The sequence below is a fragment of the Myotis daubentonii genome, chromosome 1 (assembly GCF_963259705.1).
Source record: "Myotis daubentonii chromosome 1, mMyoDau2.1, whole genome shotgun sequence".
Taxonomy (NCBI): Eukaryota; Metazoa; Chordata; class Mammalia; order Chiroptera; family Vespertilionidae; genus Myotis; species Myotis daubentonii.
The window spans coordinates 179,627,677-179,651,064 of NC_081840.1; the positions used below are offsets into that span (position 1 = coordinate 179,627,677).

The 23,388-nt window shown below is 42.0% G+C and overlaps 1 protein-coding gene across 1 annotated transcript in view; it reads right to left on the reverse strand.

Moving 5' to 3' along the window:
* Window positions 1–23,031, reverse strand: part of LOC132217255 (uncharacterized) — a 41,994-nt gene extending 18,963 nt beyond the window's left edge. The window contains exons 1-5 of the mRNA XM_059667352.1: window positions 22,908–23,031; window positions 16,732–16,802; window positions 12,884–12,980; window positions 10,356–10,457; window positions 3,651–3,809 (exon numbers count right to left, since the gene is read on the reverse strand). Of these exons, the coding sequence (XP_059523335.1) occupies window positions 3,651–3,809; window positions 10,356–10,457; window positions 12,884–12,980; window positions 16,732–16,802; window positions 22,908–22,985 (507 nt within the window). The 5' untranslated portion in view covers window positions 22,986–23,031. The remainder of the gene's footprint in view (window positions 1–3,650; window positions 3,810–10,355; window positions 10,458–12,883; window positions 12,981–16,731; window positions 16,803–22,907) is intronic.
* Between the last annotated feature and the right edge of the window lie 357 nt (window positions 23,032–23,388).

The window sequence follows — 23,388 nt, forward strand, 5'->3', positions numbered from 1 at the left end:
CCCCAGTGGGGACCCCCACCCTGAAGGGTGTGTGACCAGCTGCAAACAGCCATCATCCCCTCACCCAGGCTGGCCAGGCACCCCAGTGGGGACCCCCACCCTGATCCAGGACACCCTTCAGGCCAAACCAGCCGGCCCCCACCTGTGCACCAGGCCTCTATCCTATATAGTAAAAGGGTAATATGCCTCCCAGCACCAGGATCAGCAGAGCCGGGATGCCTCCCGGCACCTGGATCAGCATGACAGAGGGCAGTGCCCAAACCCCCTGATCGCCCTGCGGCTCTGTGTGTGACAGGGGGCGGGGCCACAACCTCCCTATCCGCCCTGCTCTGTTCCTGACAGGGGAAGGCGCCCCAACCCCCTGATCGCCCTGCGGCTCTGTGTGTGACAGGGTGCGGCGCCCCAACCCCCCCCACCCCCGACGGGCCTTGCTCTGTGTGTGACGGGGTAGAGCCATAACCTCCCCCATCGGCCCTGCCCTGAGTGTGAGAGTGGCGGCGCCCCAACCCCCTGATCAGCCCTGCTCTCTGGGTCATAGAGGGCAGCGCCCCAACCCCCCTGATGGGCCCCGCTCTGTGCGTGACAGGGGGCAGCGCCTCAACCCCGATTGGCCCTGCTCTGTGTGTGACAGGGGGTGGTGCCTCAACCTCCCAATCCGCCTGCTCTGTGCCTGATAGGGGGCGGCACCCCAACTCCTCAATTGGCCCTGCTCTGAGCCCAACCAGGGGCTGCACCTAGGGATTGGGCCTGCCCTCTGCCACTCGGGAGCAGGCCTAAGCCAGCAGGTCGTTATCTCCCGAGGGGTCCCAGACTGCGAGAGGGCTCAGGCCGGGCTGAGGGACCCCCCCTCCCCGCCGAGTGCACAAATTTTTGTGCACCGGGCCTCTAGTATATATATAAAAGCCTAAGGGACCGGAAAACTCGAAGACCGGCTGGTAGCTATGATGTATACTGACCACCATGGGGCAGACGCTCAATGCAGAAGCTGCCCCTTGGTGGTCAGTGTGCTCCTACAGCAGGAGCGCCATTCAGCTGACAGGTGTCAGATGTTGGGCTTACGGCTGGCGAGCGCAGCTGATGTGGCTCCAGTCTCTCTCGCGGACACTCCCCCTGTGTGCCTAAGCAGCAGCAGTGGCAGGCACAGTGGGCCGGTAATCAGTGGGAGCAGTGTGGTGCCCAGCCCAGGCTCGGGCTCCTCCTTGGCCACCTGCCATATCGCGCACTACTTCGTGCTGTGCAGGATTGACATGGGCAGTGGGCTGGAGCCCGAGGAACTGGCGGGTAAGGCCGGGCTGCAGTGGCATGGAGGTCCACTGATCCCTGCAGGCCAGACCAAGGGACCCCACTGGTGCACAAATTCATGCAGCAGGCCTCTAGTCATTTATAATTGCAACAAAAATGGTAAGATATCAAAGAATAAATCTCATCAAAGATATACATAATGTTTATGGAAAAATTATAAAACTCTATTAAAAGATTTTGAAAGATCCTAGCTGGCATGGCTCAGTGGTTGAGTGTCACTTATGATCCAGGAGGTTATGGTTTAATTCCTGGTCAGGGCACATGCCCGGGTTGCGGGCTCAATCCCCAATGTGGGGCATGCAGGAGGCAGCTGATCAATGATTCTTTCTCATCATTGATCTTTCTATCTCTCTCTCCCTTTCCCTTCATCTCTGAAATCAATAAAAATATATTTAAAAATGTTTTGAAAGAGACCTAGAAAAATGAGGAGACAGCATGTTCAGAGATGGGAAAACAATATGTTAAAGATGTTGATTTTCATTAATCACATTAATGTAATTACAACTGAGACCTCAACATTTTGTGAGTGTATGTGTGTAACTTGAGATATACATTCTAAAATTCATTGGAAGAGAAAGAAGCAAGCCTTGCCAACACATTTCAAAAGTAAAAAGCACTATAAGATATTAAGACTTCTTATAAGATATTAAGACATAAAACCACAGTAACTAAAATGGTGAAGTACTGGCCTAAGGATATAGAAATATACTAGTATAGTAGAATGTATAAAAATCAAAAGAATTAAAACTATTTTCTAGCAGAGAATTTTGAACACATGCAAAAGGTGACAGAACAAAGTGGGGTTGGGGTGTGGAGGGATTGAGCAAAGCAAACAAAAACCAATTCATGGACATGGACAACAGGATGGTGATTGGGGGTTGGAGGTAGTAGAGGGCAAAGAGGAAATAAAAGGTGATGGAAACAATCAAATTAAATAAAAAAAAAAAAGGTGACAGAACAGTATAATATTCAACATCCAGTTTTAATAATTATCAATTTTGTTTAATTTATACCCCATACTCCCCCACTCCTGAACTATTCTGAAGCAAATCTCAGACGTTATATAATTTTATTCATAAATATTTTAGTGTGTATCTGTAAATTTTCATTTTTAAAATAATATATATTTTATTGATTTTTTACGGAGAGGAGGGGAGAGGGACAGAGAGTTAGAAACATCCATGAGAGAGAAACATCGATCAGCTGTCTCCTGCACACCTCCCACTGGGGAGATGCCCGCAACCAAGGTACATGCCCTTGACCGGAATCGAACGTGGGACCCTTCAGTCCACAGGCCGACGCTCTATCCACTGAGCCAAACCGGTTAGGGCTACATTTTCATTTTTATAGTTTTTTGAATCAAAATCCAAATAAGGAGCACATATTGCAATGGTTATACCCTCTGAATCCATTTTTTGGTAAGTTCTCCCTCTTCCCCCGCCCCCCCCCCTTTCAGTTTATTTGTTGACTAACCTTTGTGTTTCTTAATATAAGAATTTCTTCTGTTGTGAAAATAATCACTTCCTACTTTGTTTTTTAAATTTTGGATTGCTTTAGTGTTATTTACAATAGCCAAGATTTGCTAGCAGCCCAAGTGCCCATCAGTAGATGAGTGGATAAAACAAGCTGTGGTACATTTACACAATGGAATACTACTTAGCTGTAAAAAAGAAGGAAATCTTACTCTTGGCAACAGCATGAACGGGTCTAGACTCTAGAGAGTATTATGCTAAGTGAAATAAGCCAGTCAAAGAAAGATAATTTCCATATGATTTTCACTTATATGTGGAATCTAATAAACAAAAGAAAATAGAAACAGACTCAGATGCAGAAAACAGACTAACAACTGTTAGAGGGAAGAGAGTTGGGGGTCTAGTAAAAAGTTGAAGAAATTAAGTGAAAAGAAAACCCCTCATAGACAACAGTATGTTGATTACCAGATAAAAAGAGGGATGGGGGAAGTAGGAGAGGATAAAGGGGGCATAAATGGTGATGGAAAGAGACTTGACTTGGGGTGGTAAACACATAATACATTATACAGATGACGTATTATAGAATTGTACCCCTGAAATCTATATAATTTTATTAACCAGTGTCACCCTAAAAAATTCAATAATTATAAAAAAATAAAAGTTTGATTAACTTGAAAAAATTTGGATTGTTTTATAATTACTCTTTTAATATTTTAGTTGTATTCCAATAATTTCTTGATAAAGCCATAATATGGTAACATAGGATTATTTCACAGTACCCATGGTATAGTTTTGCTTTAGGCAATTTGCCTCGAGGGGGTTATCCCTATGGTTTAGATTACTGTTTGGATACCAGGACAGGTGTGCATCACTTACAGTTGTGTGGAGATTATCTGTTCTGTCAGTGAAGCTATTCAATCTTTCTTCGCTTTCCAATATTTTATCAATATTTTGGGTCATAATAATTTTTACATCAGTTACTTGACTCCTCAGTGTGGATATCGAGCTGTCACCTTGATTTTTATTGTATTTCATCTATATAGAAGTGAAATATAATGCAAATTTTATTTTCTATAAATAAAATCTAATATGGTATAATATATTGTACATATCCTATCTAATAATAGAGAAACATGGTAATTAACCATAACTTTGCTACCCTTCCCATTGGCTAATCAGCGAGATATGCAAATTAACTGCCAGCCAAGATGGCGGCCGGCAGCCAGGCAGCTGAAGCTAACATGAACATGAGGCTTGCTTACTCCAGTGATGGAGGAAGTCAACGTTCCCCACCTGCCGCAGCTAAGCTCTGAGCTCCGGATGAAACAATGTTGCAATTATAGAAGCTAAACAAACCCCAGAAACCTGCTTTCAGCCAGCATGGCCTCAGAGCTTAGAGCGGCCAGTGATGGCAACAGAGTTTCAATTATAGATTCTAAACAAACCCAGGTACCTGCTTTCAGCTGGCAACGGCCTCAGAGCTGGAGCCTGCTCTCAGCTCCAGTGACAGCTATAGAAGGTAAATTAATCCCAGAATAAAAAAAAGAAAATAAAAAAGGAGAGGCTGGGAGCTTCAGTCACCCACCAGCCTGAAAACAGCCCTCAGCCCCTCACCCAGACTGGCCAGGCACCCCAGTGGGAACCCCCACCCTGAAGGGGGTGTGACCAGCTGCAAACAGCCATCATCCCCTCATCCAGACTGACCAGGCACCCCAGTGGGAACCCCCACCCTGAAGGGGGTGTGACCAGCTGCAAAAAGCCATCATCCCCTCATCCAGGTTGGCCAGGCACCCAAGCAGGACCCCCACCCTGAAGGGGGTGTGACCAGCTGCAAACAGCCATCATCCCCTCATCCAGGCTGGCCAGGCACCCAAGCAGGACCCCCACCCTGATCCAGGACACCCTTCAGGGAAAACCAGCCAGCCCCCACCCATGCACCAGGCCTCTATCCTATATAGTAAATGGGTAATATGCAAACTGACCCTAACAGCAGAAGGACTGGGAATGACTGGTCACTATGACACACACTGACCACCAGGGGGCAGATGCTCAATGCAGGAGCTGCCCTCTGGTGGTCAGGGCGCTCTCACATGGGAGGAGCTCTGCTCAGCCACAAGCCAGGCTGATGGCTGCCAGTACAGCGGTGGTGGTGGGAGCCTCTCCTGCCTCCTCAGCAGCGCTAAGGATGTCCAACTGCAGTTTAGGCCTGCTCCCCGCTGGCAAGTGAACATCCCCTGAGGGCTGCCGGGCTGCCAGAGGGATGTCTGATTGCCATCTTAGGCCCAATCCCCTGGGGAGCAGGCCTAAGCCAGCAGGTGGTCATCCCCTGAGGGGTCCCAGACTGCGAGAGGGCACAGGCTGGGTTGAGGGACTCCCCAAATTTTTGTGCACCGGGCCTCTAGTTAGAATATATGTGTCAAAGGCATATCTCAGTATGGTGGTTACCAGAGGGAAGGGGGCGCGGATTTAAAGGGTAAAGGGAGTGAAATATATGGTGACAGAAGATTTGACTTCGGGTGGTGGGCACACAATGCAATATACAGATGATATATCATAGAATTGTACACTGGAAACCTATATATCTTTTTTTTTTGAAACCTATATATCTTATTAACCAATTTAACCCTAGTAAGTTTAATTAAAAATAAATAAAATATCTGGAGGAAAAAAGGCAATATCTCACTTGTATTTCAGCATAAGGAATCAACTAAGCCTCAAACTGTCCCACCTAATCTTGCAAAAAAAAAAAAAGGGGGATGGGTGGGTGGGAGAGGAATATATAAATGTATTGAATCAGCAGTGGAATTGTTTTTTTAAACTTAAATTGTTTGTTTATCTAGACTTCTGTTTTTTAAAAATATATTTTTATTAATTTCAGAGAACGAGAGAGAGAGGGAGAGAAAAACACCAGTGATGAGAGAGAATCATTGATCGGCTGCCCCCTGCACACCCCCTACTGAAGATTGAGCCCATAAACCGGGCATGTGCCCTGACCAGGAATCGAACCTCAACCTCCTGGTTCATAGGTCGACACTCAACCACTGAGCCATGCTGGCCGGGCTAGACTTCTATTTTTTTAAAGAGCAGTGTTAGGTTCTTAGTAAAACTGAGCAGAAAGTACAGAGTTCCCACATGCCTGATAAGCCTGACACACACAGCCTCACTATCAACATCCCGCACTAGAGTGGTACATTTGTTATAATTGATGACCTTACATTGACACATCATTATCACACAAACTCCATAGTTTACATGAGGGTTCACTGTTGTACACTCAATAGGTTTGGACAAATGTAAAAAGACACATATTCACCATTACAGTATCCTGCAGAACAATTTCATTGTCCTTAAAATCCTCTGTGCTGCACTTATTCATGCTTCCCTTCTCCCTAAGCTCTGGCTACAACTGGTCTTTTTACTGTCTCTGTAGTTTTACCTTTTTCGGAATGTCATATAGTTGGAATCACACAGTATGTAGCGTTTTCAGATTGGCTTCTTTTACTTAATAATATGAATTTAAGGTTCCTCCATGTCTTCTCATTGCTTGATAGCTCATTTCCTTTAATGCTGAATAACAGTCCATTGTTTGGATGTACTACAGTTTATTTATCCATTCACCTGTGAAAAGATATCTTGGTTGCTTCCATGTTTTGCCAATTATGAATAAAGATGCTATAGCATCCATATGCAAATTTTTGTGTGAACAAAAGTTATCAACTCCTTTGGGTAAATAGCAAGGAGTATGATTGCTGGATTGTATGGTGAGAGTATGTTTAGTTTTGTAAAGAACTGCCAAACTGTCTTCCAAAGTGGCTGTACCATTTTACATTCCCACCAGCAATGAATAAGAGTTATTATTGCTCCACATCCTTGTCAGCCTTTGGTGTATTTTGAATGCTGGTTGTTCTAAAAGGTGTGTAGTGATATTTCAGTGTTGCTTAAATTTGCAGTTCCCTAGTGACATATGATGTGGAGCATCTTTTCATATGCTTATTGGCCATCTCTATATCTTCTTTTATGAGACAACTATTCAGGTCTTTGACCCAATTTTTACTTAGGTTGTTTATATTCATATTGTTGAGTTTTAAAAGTTCTTTCTATATTGTGAATGACAGCCTTTTTTCAGATTTGTTTTTTGCAAATATTTTTTTCCTAGTATGTGGCTTGTCTTCTCATTCTCTTGATTTTTTTAATCCAATCTGACAATCTCTCTCTCTTTTTTTTAAATCCCCAACCAAGGATATGTTGAGAGAGAAACATCAATCAATTGCCTCCTGCACACACCCCGATCAGGGATTGAACCTGCAACTTAGGTAGGTGCTCAGACTGAGAATCGAACCCACAACCTTTTGGTGTACAGGACGACGCTCCAACCGAGCCACATGACCAGGGCAATCTGTCATTTCATTGGTGTATTTAGACCATTAACTTTTAAAGTGATTAATGATATAGTTGGATTAATATCTACCATATTTGTTATTGTTTTCTATTTATTGTTTTAGTTCTTTGTTCCTATTTTTGTCTTCCACTCTATCCATATTAACAAAAATAATCTCTAAGATATAGTGTTATATTAAAAAAGTGAGCTGCAGCTGCAAAACAATATTAAGTAATAACTCACTGAACATTTAATATGTGCCAGGCACTGTTTTAAGCACTTCATATGTATTAGCTCATTTAATTCTCAAACCACCATATAAAGTAATACTCTAATCATTTTTTTTAAATTGATTTCAGAGAGGAAGGAAGAGAGAGAGAGAGAGAGAGAGAGAGAGAGAGAGAGAGAGAGAGAGAGAGAGAAACATCAATGATGAGACAGAATCATCGATTGGCTGCCTCCTGGGATCTAGCCCACAACCCAGGCATGTTCCCTGACCAGGAATTGAACCATGATCTCCTAGTTCATAGGGCAAAGCTCAATCACTGAGCCACGCTGGCCAGGCTGATCATCTTTTATTTTCTAAATAAGAAAACAGAGATTGATTAATAAGTTGTTCAATATTATATAGCTAAAGACAAAATAAGGATTCAGACTCAAGATAACATATTCATAGTCCATTCAATGACATTTGGTATATATGTCATTGTGACCTCTCGCAGTCTGGGACCCCTTGGGGGATGTCCACCTGCTGGCGTAGGCCTGCTCCCTGGGGGATTGGGGCTAAGCTGGCAGTCAGACATCCCTCTGGCAGCCTGGGAGCCCTCAAGGGATGTCCACTTGCCAGTGGGGAGCAGGACTAAGCTGCAGTCGGGCATCCTTAGCGCTGCTGAGGAGGTGGGAGAGGCTCTCGCCACCACTGCTCTGCTGACAGCCGTCAACCTGGCTTGTGGCTGAGCAGAGCTCCTCCCATGTGAGAGCGCCCTGACCACCAGAGGGCAGCTCCTGCATTGAGCATCTGCCCCCTGGTGGTCAGTGTGTGTCATAGTGACCAGTCATTCCCAGTTGTTCTGCTGTTAGGGTCAATTTGCATATTACCCTTTTATTATATAGGATATACCAAAACTCTTTTTTTCACTGTGTGCATTTTGTTAATTATAGTATAAGAAATTCAACAGCCCTAGCCGGTTTGGCTCAGTGGATAGAGCATCGGCCTGTGGACTGAAGGGTCGCAAGTTTGATCCCGGTCAAGGACATATGCCTGGGTTGCGGGCTCAATCCCCAGTGTGGGGCATGCAGGAGGCAGCCAATCAATGATTCTCTCTCATCATTGATGTTTCTATCTCTCTCTTCCTTCCGCTCTGAAATCAATAAAAATATTAAAAAAAAAGAAATTCAACAACTTTTACAATTTTCTACAGACTTAAAGCTTACCAGGTTGGCTTATAAATGTTAAACAGAAAATTCTTTGATGTCAGATGTCTTTGCTTAAAATGTGCATATTTTCACATAGTAACTAGTTTTCAGGGAGCTATGTTAATGTATTTTGGCTGTCTTGAGTATGCAGAATTCTTCATAAGGTGCATTTAATATAAAAGCTTTTAGTTATTTTGTCAGACATTGTGGCCGACACACCTTATGGTGATCCCCAGTGAGTTATATCCTTGTAAACCCCCTTCACCTTGATTGTGATTTGCTTCTAACTAACAGATGCAAAGGTGACAGAATGTTAGCACCATGGTTATGTTACACTAGAGGCCGGTGCACAAAATCGTGCAGGGGGTGGGTCCCCTCTGCCCAGCCTGAACCCTCTCCAATCCAGGACATCCCTCTCACATCCTGGACTGCTGGCTCCTAATCACTCACCTGCCTGCCTGCCTAGTCACGCCTAACTGCCCCCCCTTGTCGGCCTGATCACCCCTCACTGCCTCTGTTGCTGGCCTGATAGCCCCTAACTGCCCCCTGCTGCCAGCCAGGTTGCCCCCATCTGCCCCCCTCTGCTGGCCTGGTCACTCACAACTGCCCCCCCTGCTGGCCTGGTTGCCCCTCACAGCCACGCCCCCCCCCCCCCCCCCCCCCCCGGGCCAGCCTGGTTGCCCCATGCAGCCTGCTGTTCAGTCATTTGGTCGTCCCTCACTAACCCTGCTGCAGTCCTGGTCGCCCCACACAGACTGCTTGTTCAGTCGTTTGGTCATCACTCACTAACCCCCCTGCCAGCCTGGTCACAGGCAGCCATCTTGTGAGGGCATGATGGTTAATTTGCATATTACCTCTTTATTATATAGGATTATATAATATTTAGCAGATTGGAGTGAGAGGGATTCCTTTGTTGGCCTTGAAGAAGTGAGCAGCCATGTTGAGGACATTCCATACACAGCTGGGTTCTTTTTAAATTTGAGTTTTAGGGATTACTTTTCTAAATAAACATTTTTATAATGATAAAATATATATAACATAAAATTTGCAATTTTGACAATTTTTAACTGTTATAGTTCAGAATTATTAAGTATATCTACACTGTTTTACAACTATCACCACCATGTATCTCCAGGAATTTTTCAACTTCTCAAATTGGAAGTCTGTATGCATTAAATAATAACTCCTCTTCCTCCCCTCCTTCCAGGCTCTGGCAACCACCATTCTGCTTGATGTCTGCATAAATCTTACTATTCTAGGTACCTCATATAAGTGGAATCACATAATATTTGTCCTCTTGTGACTGCCTTATTTCACTTAGTTGGAACTATTAGTTAAATATTTAACTTAATAGTATTTTAAAATTAGGTAAAATATATACATGGTTCCAAAGTCAAATTTGTAAAACAAGTTTTATTCAGAGAGGTCCAGTTTTTGTTCCTGTCCCCATCTTTACCACAGGCAACCATTGGAATGTTTTTGATTTATCCTTTCCTTGCACACCTCCAGCACTTTTTTTTTCTTTTATACTATAAGCAAACAAACAAATATATTTGTATTTATTCCCTCTTCCTTAAATGGTTGCATATGTAAATAAGTAACAGTATACCATACAGACTTTATCTTATTTTATTCATTTATCAATACATTATGGATATCATTATTTATCATTATATAGAGATAGTTCTCAGTCGAATTCATCTTTACAGCTCTTAACTCATAATTCCTAACTGATTTGAAAGCTGCAATACTAACAATGTTTAGGAATATAGTTGGAGGTTACATACCATATACTTTCCTAATACTTGCTGAAAATCGGCAGCAATGGCATTTGAAGGAGAAAAATGTTCTTGTGACATCAAAGGATTTTTCAGAAAAATATCACTAACCTGGGGAAATGAATGGAAATATTTAAACTCTATAGATAATTTCAACTGGATAATTGCAGAGTTAATGTTTATATGAAGCCAAGTCTGGCAGAAACCTGAAATAAAAGAAACTAGGACATTTCAAGATTTTTGGTGGCAGGGTGTCTTTTCTATTTAAAGATACAGTATTCACGAAAACTGCTTGCCCAGGCTTCTCCACTGCTTAGTATAGATTACAACCTCATACTGAGAGGTCCTTAATTCTTTGGTATATTTGAGGAGTTGAGGGGAAGAACAGATGTTTACCTCTGGCAAACAGGGAAATAGGGAGTCCATGATATTTTCTAAATACACACTTATTTTCCCCTCCTGCTCCTATCTTCAAGACCCACTCAATGATTAAAAAACAATCCCAACTAAAAGTCATGATTCTACCTTTCAAAACGTACAGAGTTGTTACAGGACACTTCCAAGTTTCAAGAAGAAATTCTGATAATTGTTTGTACTAAAAGCTTTACCAGAGGTAGTGGTAAAAATAATATGCTTAGCAATTTTGTGTCATCTGGTTTTGGAAAGGTAGTAAAGTTGGGATGTTTTGTCATAATGGCAGAGAGAAAAAAATTAGAGTACAGTAAATTAAATGGCTAACAGTGTTTAGCATCAAGACTCTAACAACTGTCTAGGTGTAACTGTCACGGTAGAGTGACAATATTAGGTCTTATATCATTTGATTCTATTTTTGAATATAGTTTGAGCTGTGTTAAAGCAAGTTGGTACACTATACAAATAAAATATGTGCATGGTTTATATATATAATTATCTATACATTAAATGTATATGCTATTGAGAAAATATTTTAAATATTAGTAAAACTTCATTTCTTTCTTATTTTTTATTTTTTTATTATTTTTTTTATATATATTTTATTGATTTTTTACAGAGAGGAAGGTAGAGGGATAGAGAGTTAGAAACATTGATGAGAGAGAAACATCGATCAGCTGCCTCCTGCACATCTCCTACTGGGGATGTGCCCGCAACCCAGGTACATGCCCTTGACCAGAATCGAACCTGGGACCCTTCAGTCCGCAGGCCGACGCTCTATCCACTGAGCCAAACTGGTTTGGGCTCTTTCTTATTTTTAAAGAACATAATAAAGACTGATTTTTTAAATTTAAATTCTTTATTGTTGAAAATATTACGTATGTCTCCTTTTTTACCCCATTGAATTCTCCCTGGCTGCTCCCACCCCCCAGCACATGCTCTCACCCCCCTACTGTCTGTGTCCATTAGTTATACTTACATGCATGCATACAAGTCCTTTGGTTGACTTCTTACCCACCCCCCTCTCACTCGTCCCTCCCTTCCCTCTGAGGTTTGATGGTCTGTACAATGCTTCTATGTCTCTGGATCTATTTTTGTTCATCAGTTTATGTTGTTCATTATATTCCACAAATGATTGAGATCATGTGATACTCATCCTTCTCTGACTGCCTTATTTCGCTTTGCATAATTCTCTCCAGTTCCATCCATGCTGTTGCAAATGGTAAGAGTTCCTTCTTTTTTACCACAGCATAGTATTCCATTGTGTAGATGTACCACAGTTTTTTAATCCACTCATCTGCTGATGGGCACTTAGGCTGTTTCTAAATCTTACCTAATGTAAATTGTGCTGCTATGAACATAGGGGTGCATATATCCTTTCTGATTGGTGTTTCTGATTTCTTGGGATTTAGTCCTAGAAGAGGTATTACTGGGTCAAATGGAAGTTCCATTTTTTAATTTTTTGAGGAAACTCCATACTGTTCTCCACAGTGGCTGCACCAGTCTGCATTCCCACGAGCAGTGTGAGATGGTTCCTTTTTCTCCGCATTCCCTCCAGCACTTGTCGTTTGTTGATCTGTTGATGATATCCATTCTGACAGGTGTGAGATGGTACCTCATTGTTGTTTTGATTTGCATCTCTTGGATGATTAGTGACTTTGAGCATGTTTTCATGTCTCTTGGCCTTCTGTTATGTCCTCTTTCGAGAAGTGTCTATTTAGGTCCTTTTCCCATTTTTTGATTGTATTGTTTATCTTCCTTTTGTTGTATGAGTTCCTATAAATTTTGGAGATTAAACCCTTATCAGATGTCACATTGGCAAATGTGTTCTCCCATGCAGTGAGGGCTTTCTTGTTGTTTTGTTGATGGCTTCTTTTGTGACAGATCCTAATATATCTGAGTAGATTGTCTTTGCAGATCTTCCTTCAGAGTCAGGGAAGTGTGGGAGCAGGAGACAAAGAGGGATTATGGTAAGAAATCTCTGGAGATCAGTAATGGCTCTGCTTTATAGACAGAGGAATGATCTGCTTTTGTTTAGTGACATTATTGCTCATAAACTATAAAATAGAGACCTCATAATTTCAGAAAAGGTAAAGGTCCTTAAGGTAGTATAACAAATTACTTACATTTTTAAGAAATGCAGATGGTGTTACAATATCCAATGCATTGTCTGAGGCACATAGGTAAATGATTCCATCAATGAAGAGACTGTGATAGACAAAGCTGTGAAAAGAATACATTCATTTACATGATAATATTAAAGAAATTAAGTATCTATGTAGCACATTTAATTTCATTTAAGTTCTCATTAATAGTATAAGAACTATCTATATAACTTTTAGAATCAGAATAATTAGAATATCTTTCATATATTTAAAAATTAAATTATATTAAACAAAAGCTAAAAAATTTGAAGATGTCTATTTATTTATTTAATATATTTTCTATTGATTTCAGAAAGGGAGAAGGAGGGAGATAGAAAAATTGATGATGAGAATCATTGATTGGCTGCCTCCTGCATGTCCCCTACTGGGAATTAAGCCCACAGGAATCAAACCATGACCTCCTGGTTCATAGGTCAATACCACTGAGCCACACCAGCTGGGCTGAATATGTATTTAAAATAAATCAGAGAGAGAGAAACATCGATATGAGAGAGAACATTGATTGGTTGCCTCCTGCCCTGACCAGGGTTGGGAATCGAACCTACAACTGAGGTATGTGTCCTTGACTGGAACTGAATCTGGGATCCTTCAGTGTGTGGAGGTGCTGCTCTATCCACTGAGCCAAACTGGTTGAGGGCATGGTACAAATATATTTTTTTATTATATTTTATTGATTTTTTTACAGAGAGGAAGGGAGAGGGCTAGAGAGTTAGAAACATTGATGAGAGAGAAGCATCGATCAGCTGCCTTCTGCACACTCCCTACTGGGGATGTGCCCGCAACCAAGGTACATGCCCTTGACTAGAACTGAACCTGGGACCCTTGAGTCCACAGGCTGACGTTCTATCCATTTAGCCAAACTGGCTAGGGCTACAAATATTTTTAATGATGATATTGAGTGATACAAAAAATTCCCACTTGGAAAATGTTTTATTTTTAATACATTATGTATGATTTTATGTAAAGTTTAAAAGCAGGCAAAGTTAAACTAAAGTATTACGAATTAGGATAATGGCTTCCTTTGGAGCAGTGGAAGTGGTTAGGAAGAAGAATGAAGAGGGCTTCTGGGAAGCTGGAGATAGTCTGTTTCTTGACCTGGTGGTAACAGGAGTGTTTACTTGGTGATGATTCATCTAGCTATTCACTTAGGATTTGTGCTCTTTTTGTATGGAGGTTTACAGCTTATCAAGAAAAGTTTTTAAAAATCTGTCACTTTTTTTTTGGTTTCAGGACTTTTATGTTATTGGCTCCATCACATTGATTACACCTTGAGCTTACACATTAATTTCTGTAGAATATTTTCATAGACATAATTTTCATATTCAGATAGCTAATCTATGTGAAATTCAGTTTTTATAGTATAATATAAGGGATCTTACTTTTTCTTTGCCCAGATGGACTGTCATTTTACTAGTATTTGATTTTGCCTCTTGACCCAAAAAGTCCTAAAATATTTACTATCTCACCCTTGATAGGTAAGGGTTAGAATGTAAACACTCTATTTCTACTTTACTCTTGGTTGCTCTAGAAATTCAACATGTATATGTAATTTAATTAAGTATAAACTTAATAAAATAATACAGCACAATATAAGAAACTATTAAAATTATTTAAAATTGGAAAATATTTTTATTTCTAAGTTGGGAGGAGTCTTTGCTGAAAAAGTTGCTAATTCTACCATCTCTCTGAAAGTTGTATATGTGATTTGAAGTAAATTGATAATTGTTATGAAAAGATTATTTTAAATTTTGCTTAGTATGTTATTACTGAGTAACATTCAGAAACCATCTTTAAATGTTACAAACAAACAAACTTGAATATCTGATGTCCAGGATATGCTGTTAACTGACAAAAGCAAAGTAGAGAAAACTATGTATGATGTACTACCATTATCTATCATGCTCATATGCTACCAAGGAAAGTACAAATATATATTATGTGTCTCATATAAAAAAGAAAAGAAAAAACGATAAGCTAAAAACTTACTCAAAATAATTACCTACATGGGGAGAGAGAGAGTGTCAGTGTAGACAGGAAAGGAATGAAAATTAGACTTTTTTTTTATTGCTTAAAGTATTACAAAGGGTATTACATATGTGTCCTTTTTCCCCCCCAGTCCTTGACAGTCCCCTAGCCTCCCCTACCCGCCAGTGTCTTATGTCCATTGGTTATGCTTGAAAATTAGACTTCTTAAAGGAAACATATTTTGTATATTTGACTTTGGAACCATATAATTTTACATAATTATAAAAAGTTATTAAGTCAAATTTTGAATATAATCTTTAAAAACAAAAAACAAAATGAAAAAAATGAAGCCACATTTATATTGAGTAACCCAAGCAAGACATGATGGTAGTGTGGTTCCTATGGTATTGGTGGAAGTTGTCAGATTCTGGATATATTTGGAAGGTAAAGTCAACAGAATTTGCTGATGGATTGGATTTGGATGTAAAAGAGACAAAAGTCAAGGATCATAAAGGTTTTAGGTCTGAGGAACTGGAAAGTGGAACACTGCAGGAGGAGGGCTGGTTTTAGACATAGGTTTGAGATGCTTATCAGACATCCAATAGAGATGTGGAATGGGCAGCTGGATACATACATTTGGAGTTCAGGAAAGAGGCCCTCAAAAGATTCAAATTAGAATGTACAATACAGGTAAGCATATCTTTTTTTTTTTTATAAAATCATTCCTGCTAATAAGTGAAAATAAAACTAGAATATCACTAATTTGCAAACCCCAATAAATTAATGGCTCTAGGGTGTAGACAATGAATTATCAATGGCTGCTAGCATGTCAAAAGGAAGTATAAGCAGACATTATGTACCAACCGATGAAAAAACATCTATAGTCTTGCCAAAGTGATCAAGCCTCTTGATCCAGCTGGTTAGAGCATAGTAAACTGCATTTTGAGTATGCAATCAGCAAACTCAGACTCTGGGAAACTCTATAGGTTCTTCAATAAATTGTAAGGTTAGGACAGGAATAGAGGAAGAATATGTAGATTAAAGAAATTTAAATAACGTCAAATTAAAAAGTAGGCAGTATTGGGCTCTAATATCTGAGGTGTATATTTAGGTGCTGAAACAGTGAAGAAACAGGATAAGTGGCTGCTATAATAGGTAAAAGTTGGAATGATGGGGGAGAAGGAGGAAACTGTGCACAAACAGGACATATGGTGGGGAGTTTTGGGGGTAGTTGGCAGTGTTCTATTTTTTTGGCATAGGTGGCAGTTGCAGTTGGTAGCGGAGTTCCCTTATAAAACTTCATAAAACTATACATTTGCTTGATGTGGTTTTTGTTTTCTTAAAAAAATCTTTTGACCCCCTTCACCCATTTCTCCCACTACCCGCCAACCCCTACATCTGGTAAACACTAACCTGTTCTCTGTATCTATGAACTTGTTTTTTGTTTTTGTTTTTAGAGTGGTCTTATTGAAGATATTTTAAAGTGGAAGTTTCCTTTTTTATTAATAAAATATTTTGGGTATACCAAAAACAGTATGGAGAATAAGGACAAGAACACTTGTAGACCCACCAATGTATTTAAAATGTTACAGATACAATTAATGTCCCCTGTATACCCTTCCTCATTTTAATTCTTCTCCCATCACTTTGCAAAGGTAAGCACTTTCATGAATTTGGTGCTTGTCATTCCCATTCACAATTTTATGCTTCTACATATAGAAGGTCTCCTTTTTGAAGGCTCAATCAAAAGTATGTACAACTAATATATTTTTTCCTCATGCCATTATCATTGGAATTATTAGCTGATAATTGTTAAAAAGTAGTTTCATTAGAATATACCTTACCTTCCCATTTGAATTGTGGTCTTTGGTTCAGCTCTAAGAAGCACTAGTCTAAGCACTGTTGCTGCTGTTTCCTAAAAATAAATTGTCAGCATTTACTTTGCAGAAGATTGCAGTGTTTTTCATTATTCTCCTAAATTTACTTATTTTCTGATTAGTTTATTAAAGGACAACTGTTTACTAGGAGAACTAATGGATGGTTATTCATAATTCATGGTAAGAGGCAAGTTATAAATATTAATATGAATATTCAGACTCATGTGAATCTGAAGGAAATTTTTAAAATTACTTAATATACATATCCTGTGTTTATACATATAACTGTGCAAATATGGTTTGTACTAGATAACCAGTCTTATTTTTACAGTCACATCATCTACACTAATAAGAGAAACATGCAAATTAACCATCACTCCACCACACCCACCAGCCAATCAGAGAAACTATGCAAAATAACCCAGCAAAGATGGTGGTTAATTTGCATACACAGGCGCAGAGCGAAGACTGAAGACGACTGAAGATGGTGGCGGCCACAGAGCTGGAGCGAGCAGGAGGCTTGGGTTGCTCCCAGCGATGGAGGAAGCCAAGCTTTCCACCGGCCCTGTACTCTGCTCAAGGAGAGGCTGGGGGCCTGGGTTGCAGGGGGCTTGGGTTGCTGGGAGCAACCCAGGCTTCCAGCTCGCCCTAAGGAGTGGCTGGGGGCCTGGGTCGTTGGGGGCAACCCAGGCTTCTAGTCCTCCCTGGGCTCCGCTGGAGGAGCTGGAAAAAAAAAAGGAGGGGCTGGGAGCAGCCGGACCAAAGGCCTGAGGAAAACCAGAGCCGGCAGCCAGGGGAAGGAAGGCCTATTGTGTGAATCTTTGTGCAATGGGCCATTAGTACATATATATATATATGGCTTCAAGGCTGGGAAGCACTATCTAATCAAATATCTTTTCAGTGACTAAAACTATAAATGAAATGTTAATGGATTAAAAGTATTCAGCTCTTGTTCTCTGACTACCCTGTCTTTTGGTTAAGAAAAAAATTTTTATTCACTTATCTCTTTCTATCAAACAAATAATTGCTGAGATCTCTTATAGATGTCTCTTTTTTAAAAAAATATTTTTTAAATTGGTTCCAGAGAAGAAGGGCAAGGGAGAGAGAGAGATAGGAACATCATTGATGAGAGAGAATCATTGATCTGCTGCCTCCTGCACACCTCACTCTGGGGATTAAGCCCAAAACCCAGGCATATGCCCTGACCAAAATTGAACCATGACCTCCTGGTTCATAGGTCAATGTTCAAACACAGCTACACTGGTTTCTTATAGGGCTCATTCTTTGGTTAAAATCTGTAGGATGTTACAATTATCCAGAATTCCTTAAGCCTCATTATTTTTCTTCAGAAGTGTAAAAGGAACTGAACCTGAAAGTTATCTACTCTTAATTAGCTTTTCCACTTTCACAAAACGATACTTGAAATAAAAACTTTCTGGGAAGTTAAAGCTTATTATTATTATTTTTAATTTTTAAAAAATTAATCTTCACCAAGGACATATTTTACTGATTTTAGAGAAAGAAATATTAAAACATTGATGTTTGAGATGAGAGAAATATCAATCAGTTGCCTCCCATACATATCTCCACCAGGGATTGAACCCACAACCTAGGTATGTGCCCTGACTGGGAATCGAATAGCAACCTTTTGATTCACGGTACAACACGACAATTTAACCAACTGAGCCACACTGGCCAGGGCTAAAGCTTATTATTAATGGGAGAGAGTAAAGCTTGAAATTTGTGGGATTGCCTGAAAAATCCAAGCAGTATTCTCTAAGAAAAGATTTCAGAAGAAACAAGAAAAATTAAGGGAGTACATAGACTTTCAGTTACTCTGTTATCATCACTGGAATATATTCCCCTAGCTTTCCGCATGTGTCTCATTTAGAGTAAGTAATCAATGAAATAATAGGAAAATTTGAAACAAAGCAAATGGCAACATGAGGCAGTAAAAGAGAGATAACTGAGCTCTAGTTATGTTTTTGTTATAAAAGTAGTGCATGACTTAAGAAAGAGAATTGTCTGGGTTGTTTCTTTGTGTGAAGAATGAAGTGGGCAAGATCCTGTCCAACTCTAGGACCCTAAACAGCAATTGATTTGATCTCATGATTAAGCTTTAGTAGGTACTAATACTTTTCTAATGATTATAAAATAGTTGTGACATTAATATTTAGCATTGAGAAAAGACATGGTAGAACTATTCTTTAAAGCACTTTGTCATTCCTTTCCTTCTCCCCGGTCAGCTTTTTGTACAGCAATCATTCTAAACCTTTAATCCTTTCTTCCAATTGCTCCACCTCTTCCCAATTTCTTACCTTCCTGCATGTTTCATAAAGAGAAGTCATTGGACTTATGAACACCTTCAACTTTGTCTCTCTCCCCTCTTAATTAGGCTTCAAGGAGGAATTGAGAAATGTCTCAAAGCACATAAGAGATTATACTGCTAAAAAGTGCAGATAAGTGGGTTCCAGGGAGAGGGAAGAGGAGATAAAGTGAGACCCTGGTGAGACTGGAGAACAGCATGAAGGTCAGGATAGCTGCAGCCCAAAAATATGTGGGGGAAGAGGAGATAATCATGGAAAAGTCCTACCAGGGAGGGCCTTGAATGACAGGCTAAGTGGTATGGGCTTTATTCTGTATGTAATCAGGTGCCACCAAATGATTTTAAGCAGGGAGTGACATGATCATGTTTGCTTTTAGCAACAACCACTTGAGCAGCAGTGTGGAGGCTGATTTTGAGAGGGACAAGGCTGAAGTCTGAGAGATCAGTTAGGAGGCACTTTAAAAAATATTATTTATTTAAAAATATATTTTATTGATTTTTTTACAGAGAGGAAGGGAGAGGGATAGAGAGTTAGAAACATCGATGAGAGAGAAACATCGATCAGCTGCCTCCTGCACACTCCCTACAGGGGATGTGCCCGCAACCAAGGTGCATGCCCTTGACCAGACTCGAACCTGGGACGCTTGAGTCCGCAGGCTGATGCTCTATCCACTGAGCCAAGCCAGTTAGGGCAAATATTATTTATTTATATATGAGAGAGAGGGAGAGAGGGAGAGAAGGGAGAGAGGGAGAGAGAGAGAGAGAGAGAGAGAGAGAGAGATTCTACCTATTTATGTATCATTGGTATTTATGTATCATTGGTTGATTCTTGTATATACCCTGATCGGATCAAACCCTCAACCTTGGTGTACTGGAATGATGCTCTAACCACCTGAGCTACAGGGCTAGGGCCAGGAGGCACTTTCAATAAACCTTGGTGACAAGAATTGAGAGCCTAGATGACAACATGGTTCAGAAACAAGAAAATGGATTCAAGACATATTCAGGAGACAGAACTAATCGAACTTGGTGACAAAGAACAAATGTGATGGTGAAGAAGAAGGAAAAATTGAAGGTGACTCCCAGTTTCCAGCTTGAATGGCTCAGTAGAGCTACTCAACGAGATTAGAAATACACGAGGAGGAATTGGGAAATAATTTAGTTCTTCTATTAGGCACTCTAACTATGGAGAGAGATTACTTTGGAAGTGGGTCTGAGAGTGATCAAAGTAAAGGTGTTCTGTGAGTGAATGAATGTGTCAAGTTAAAAGAGGACTGGAGTTAGAACCCCGAGGAACATAGAGAGAGGGCATTCCTCAAATCCAAGGCTCACATCTTCACTGCCACACTGGATTCCACTCCTTTGTGCTCCTTTAGTCTTGCTCCACCAACAGCTCCTTCCTCTCTTATAGCTCCAGACTCTTCCCATTAGCCTACATACATGTGAAAGTTTTCTCTGTACTAAAAAACGAGGCCCCCTCCTGGACCATGCTTTTCTAGCTTTCACTGTATCTCATTCCCTTTCTAAATTCTTGAAAGAACAATCTAACTTCACTCTCTTTACTTCCTCATCTCCCATTCACCTGGCTTAAAGCAATCTGGCGTCTGCCTCTACCGAACTGCTAACTGTATGGTCAGCAATCATCTCCTAACTATAGAATTTAATGAACACCTTTTAGATCTTGTTCAACTTCTTTGGGGCATGAAAGTTTCTTGTAACTTTCTTTTCTTGGCTTTCAGGACACCACTGCTCTCACCCACTTCTACTATCTTCAACTGTTAGCCCTGACCCTCTGAGTGCTACACTGAACATTTTATCACTTAAAGCTTTTGGGGATAGGTGGGAGGAATAAATACACAAATCGATTGGCCATTTCCAATAGGCAACAAAATTCAACCTGTCCCAAACTGTACTCTCCTGCCCTGCGTTCCCTCTGACTCTCTCCTCCACAATCCTCCTCCTCCATCTGTAGTTTCTTTATTGTTTACTGACACCTGAGGCGGGGGGGGGGGGGGGGAGGGGGGAGGGAGAGGCAGGGGGGGACAAATCATCACATTGTACACCTTAAACTCACACAGTTATATGGCAATTCTATTTCAATAGAGCTGGGGGGGAAAAAATAAAAAAAATTAAGAAGCATCCTAGGCATGACCCTGTCACTAACTCCTGAGGATTAGTTTTATAAAGTGTTTCTTAGGATCTGCCCCCTCCTTTCTATCTGCACTGTCATTGCCTTAGCTCAGGCCCTTAGATCTTCTACATAAACTGTAATAGTACCATCCTTACTGGTTCTCTCCCCTCCAACCCACCTTTGGATTGTAACCAAACCAAATGTACCAGAAGATAAGTCAGATCATGCTATTCCTTTATATATTTAACTAGAGGCCCGATGCACAAAATTCGTGCAAGAGTAGGCCTTCCTTCGCCCAGCTGCTGGCACCGGCTTCCCTCTGGCATCTGGAAGCCAGGTTTCCCTCGCAGCCCTGGCTTTGTCCTGAAGGTCATCTGGAAGGACATCCAGTCTAATTAGCATATTACGCTTTTATTATTATAGACTAGAGGCCTTGTGCACAAAAATTTTGTGCACTCGGGAGGGTCCCTCAGCCCGGCCTGTGCCCTCTTGCAGTCTGGGACCCCTCGGGGAATGACCACCTGCTGGCTTAGGCCGCTCCCCGGGATATTGGGCCTAAGTTGGCAGTCAGACATCCCTCTGGCAGCCTGGCAGCCTGGCAGCCCTCGAGGGATGTCCACTTGCCAGCGGGGAGCAGGCCTAAGCTGCAGTCGGACATCCTTAGCGCTGCTGAGGAGGCAGGAGAGGCTCCCACCACCACCACTGTACTGGCAGCCATCAGCCTGGCTTGTGGCTGAGCAGAGCTCCCCAGGTGAGAGCGCCTGACCACCAGAGGGCAGCTCCTGCATTGAGCGTCTGACCCCTGGTGGTCAGTGTGTGTCATAGTGACCAGTCATTCCTAGTCCTTCTGCTGTTAGGGTCAATTTGCATATTATCATTTTATTATATAGGATTATGTCCATAGTTTCTCTAGGACAAAAAAAAAGAGAAGATAGGCCCCTTCATTAACTATTCTCTGCCCACTTTTCTGATCGAATCTTTATGTCCTACACACTAGGGCCCTGTGCTCTACCTGGCCCCACTGAGGTCCTTGAGGCAGGCTGTTTCCTCTGCTTGGAGTCCCCATTTCGCTTTCCTGTGCTGCTAAGACAGCTCTTACAAGGCTTCTAAGCCAAGCGCCCTACCATCATCTCTGTGGTCGCAAGCAGCCACCGGCGTGAGTGTCACAGGAGCAGGCTGGACCTGCCCCCACTGGAATACTTCTCACACTGCAGGACTCCTGTAGGCCGCCCTGGGACATAAAGGGACCTGCGCTCATCAAGCGGCAACTTCAGGTGCTGTCTTCTCTTCATTGCTGCGCCCCTCACCCCTTTAACCGGGGATTACACAGCTAATGCATGTCCAATAAGTGCGTGTGGATCTGCGGTCATTTCTCCTCAGGGGAGAGAAAACCCGGAGGGTTCTCCGGCATTGGACAGGGCTGCTGCTATCACCGCCAAAGGGGTCGCGTGCAGCACCACCCCTAACCCCTAGGCGGCGCCCGTGCGGCTCCGCTGTTCTGCAGCTCGAGAGGCTCCGGCCCGGGACTCCCTGCCGCGCAGGCAGCCGCGCACGGGGGCGGGGCTTCTCGTCCCCACTCGCCGCCCATTCGGGCCTCCCGGCAGCGCCGCCTCCTGAGGGGCGGGCCCGGCAGGCACCACCTTTCAAAATCAGAGCGCGCCAAGGCGGAGGTGACGATTGGGGTACCTGATAGGAGCCGCCGGTCCAGGCCAGATCCGCCAGGATCACTCGGCCATTAGCAATGCAGCTGTAGGTGATCGTCATTGTGGGCGGGCCAGTGAAAGGCAGGTTCCCGCCAGACCCAACCGCCCGCGGTAGCCTCGGGGCGGAGACTGGGGCGGGGCTCTGCAGGGGGCGGTGTATGCGCAGGCGCGAGGAGCGGTTGATTGGCAGTGAGGGAGGCGGGGCCATTTCTTGCCCGGGCTGAGTCTGTGATGAGCTGGGGGGCGGGAGCACGGGCCGAAGTTTGTGGAAAAACTAGCGTTGGGTGAGTGAAGCCCCTCTTTGTGTCCATCCTTAAAATCACTGAAGAGCCAGTTTACTTCACAGTGCTCACCTACAGAGAATTCATTCACAATCTAACACATGTAAAATATAGACCTTGATTTAAAATAAAATTCACTCATTAACTCTAGCATTGGTTGAACTCACACGATGTGCTAAGTGC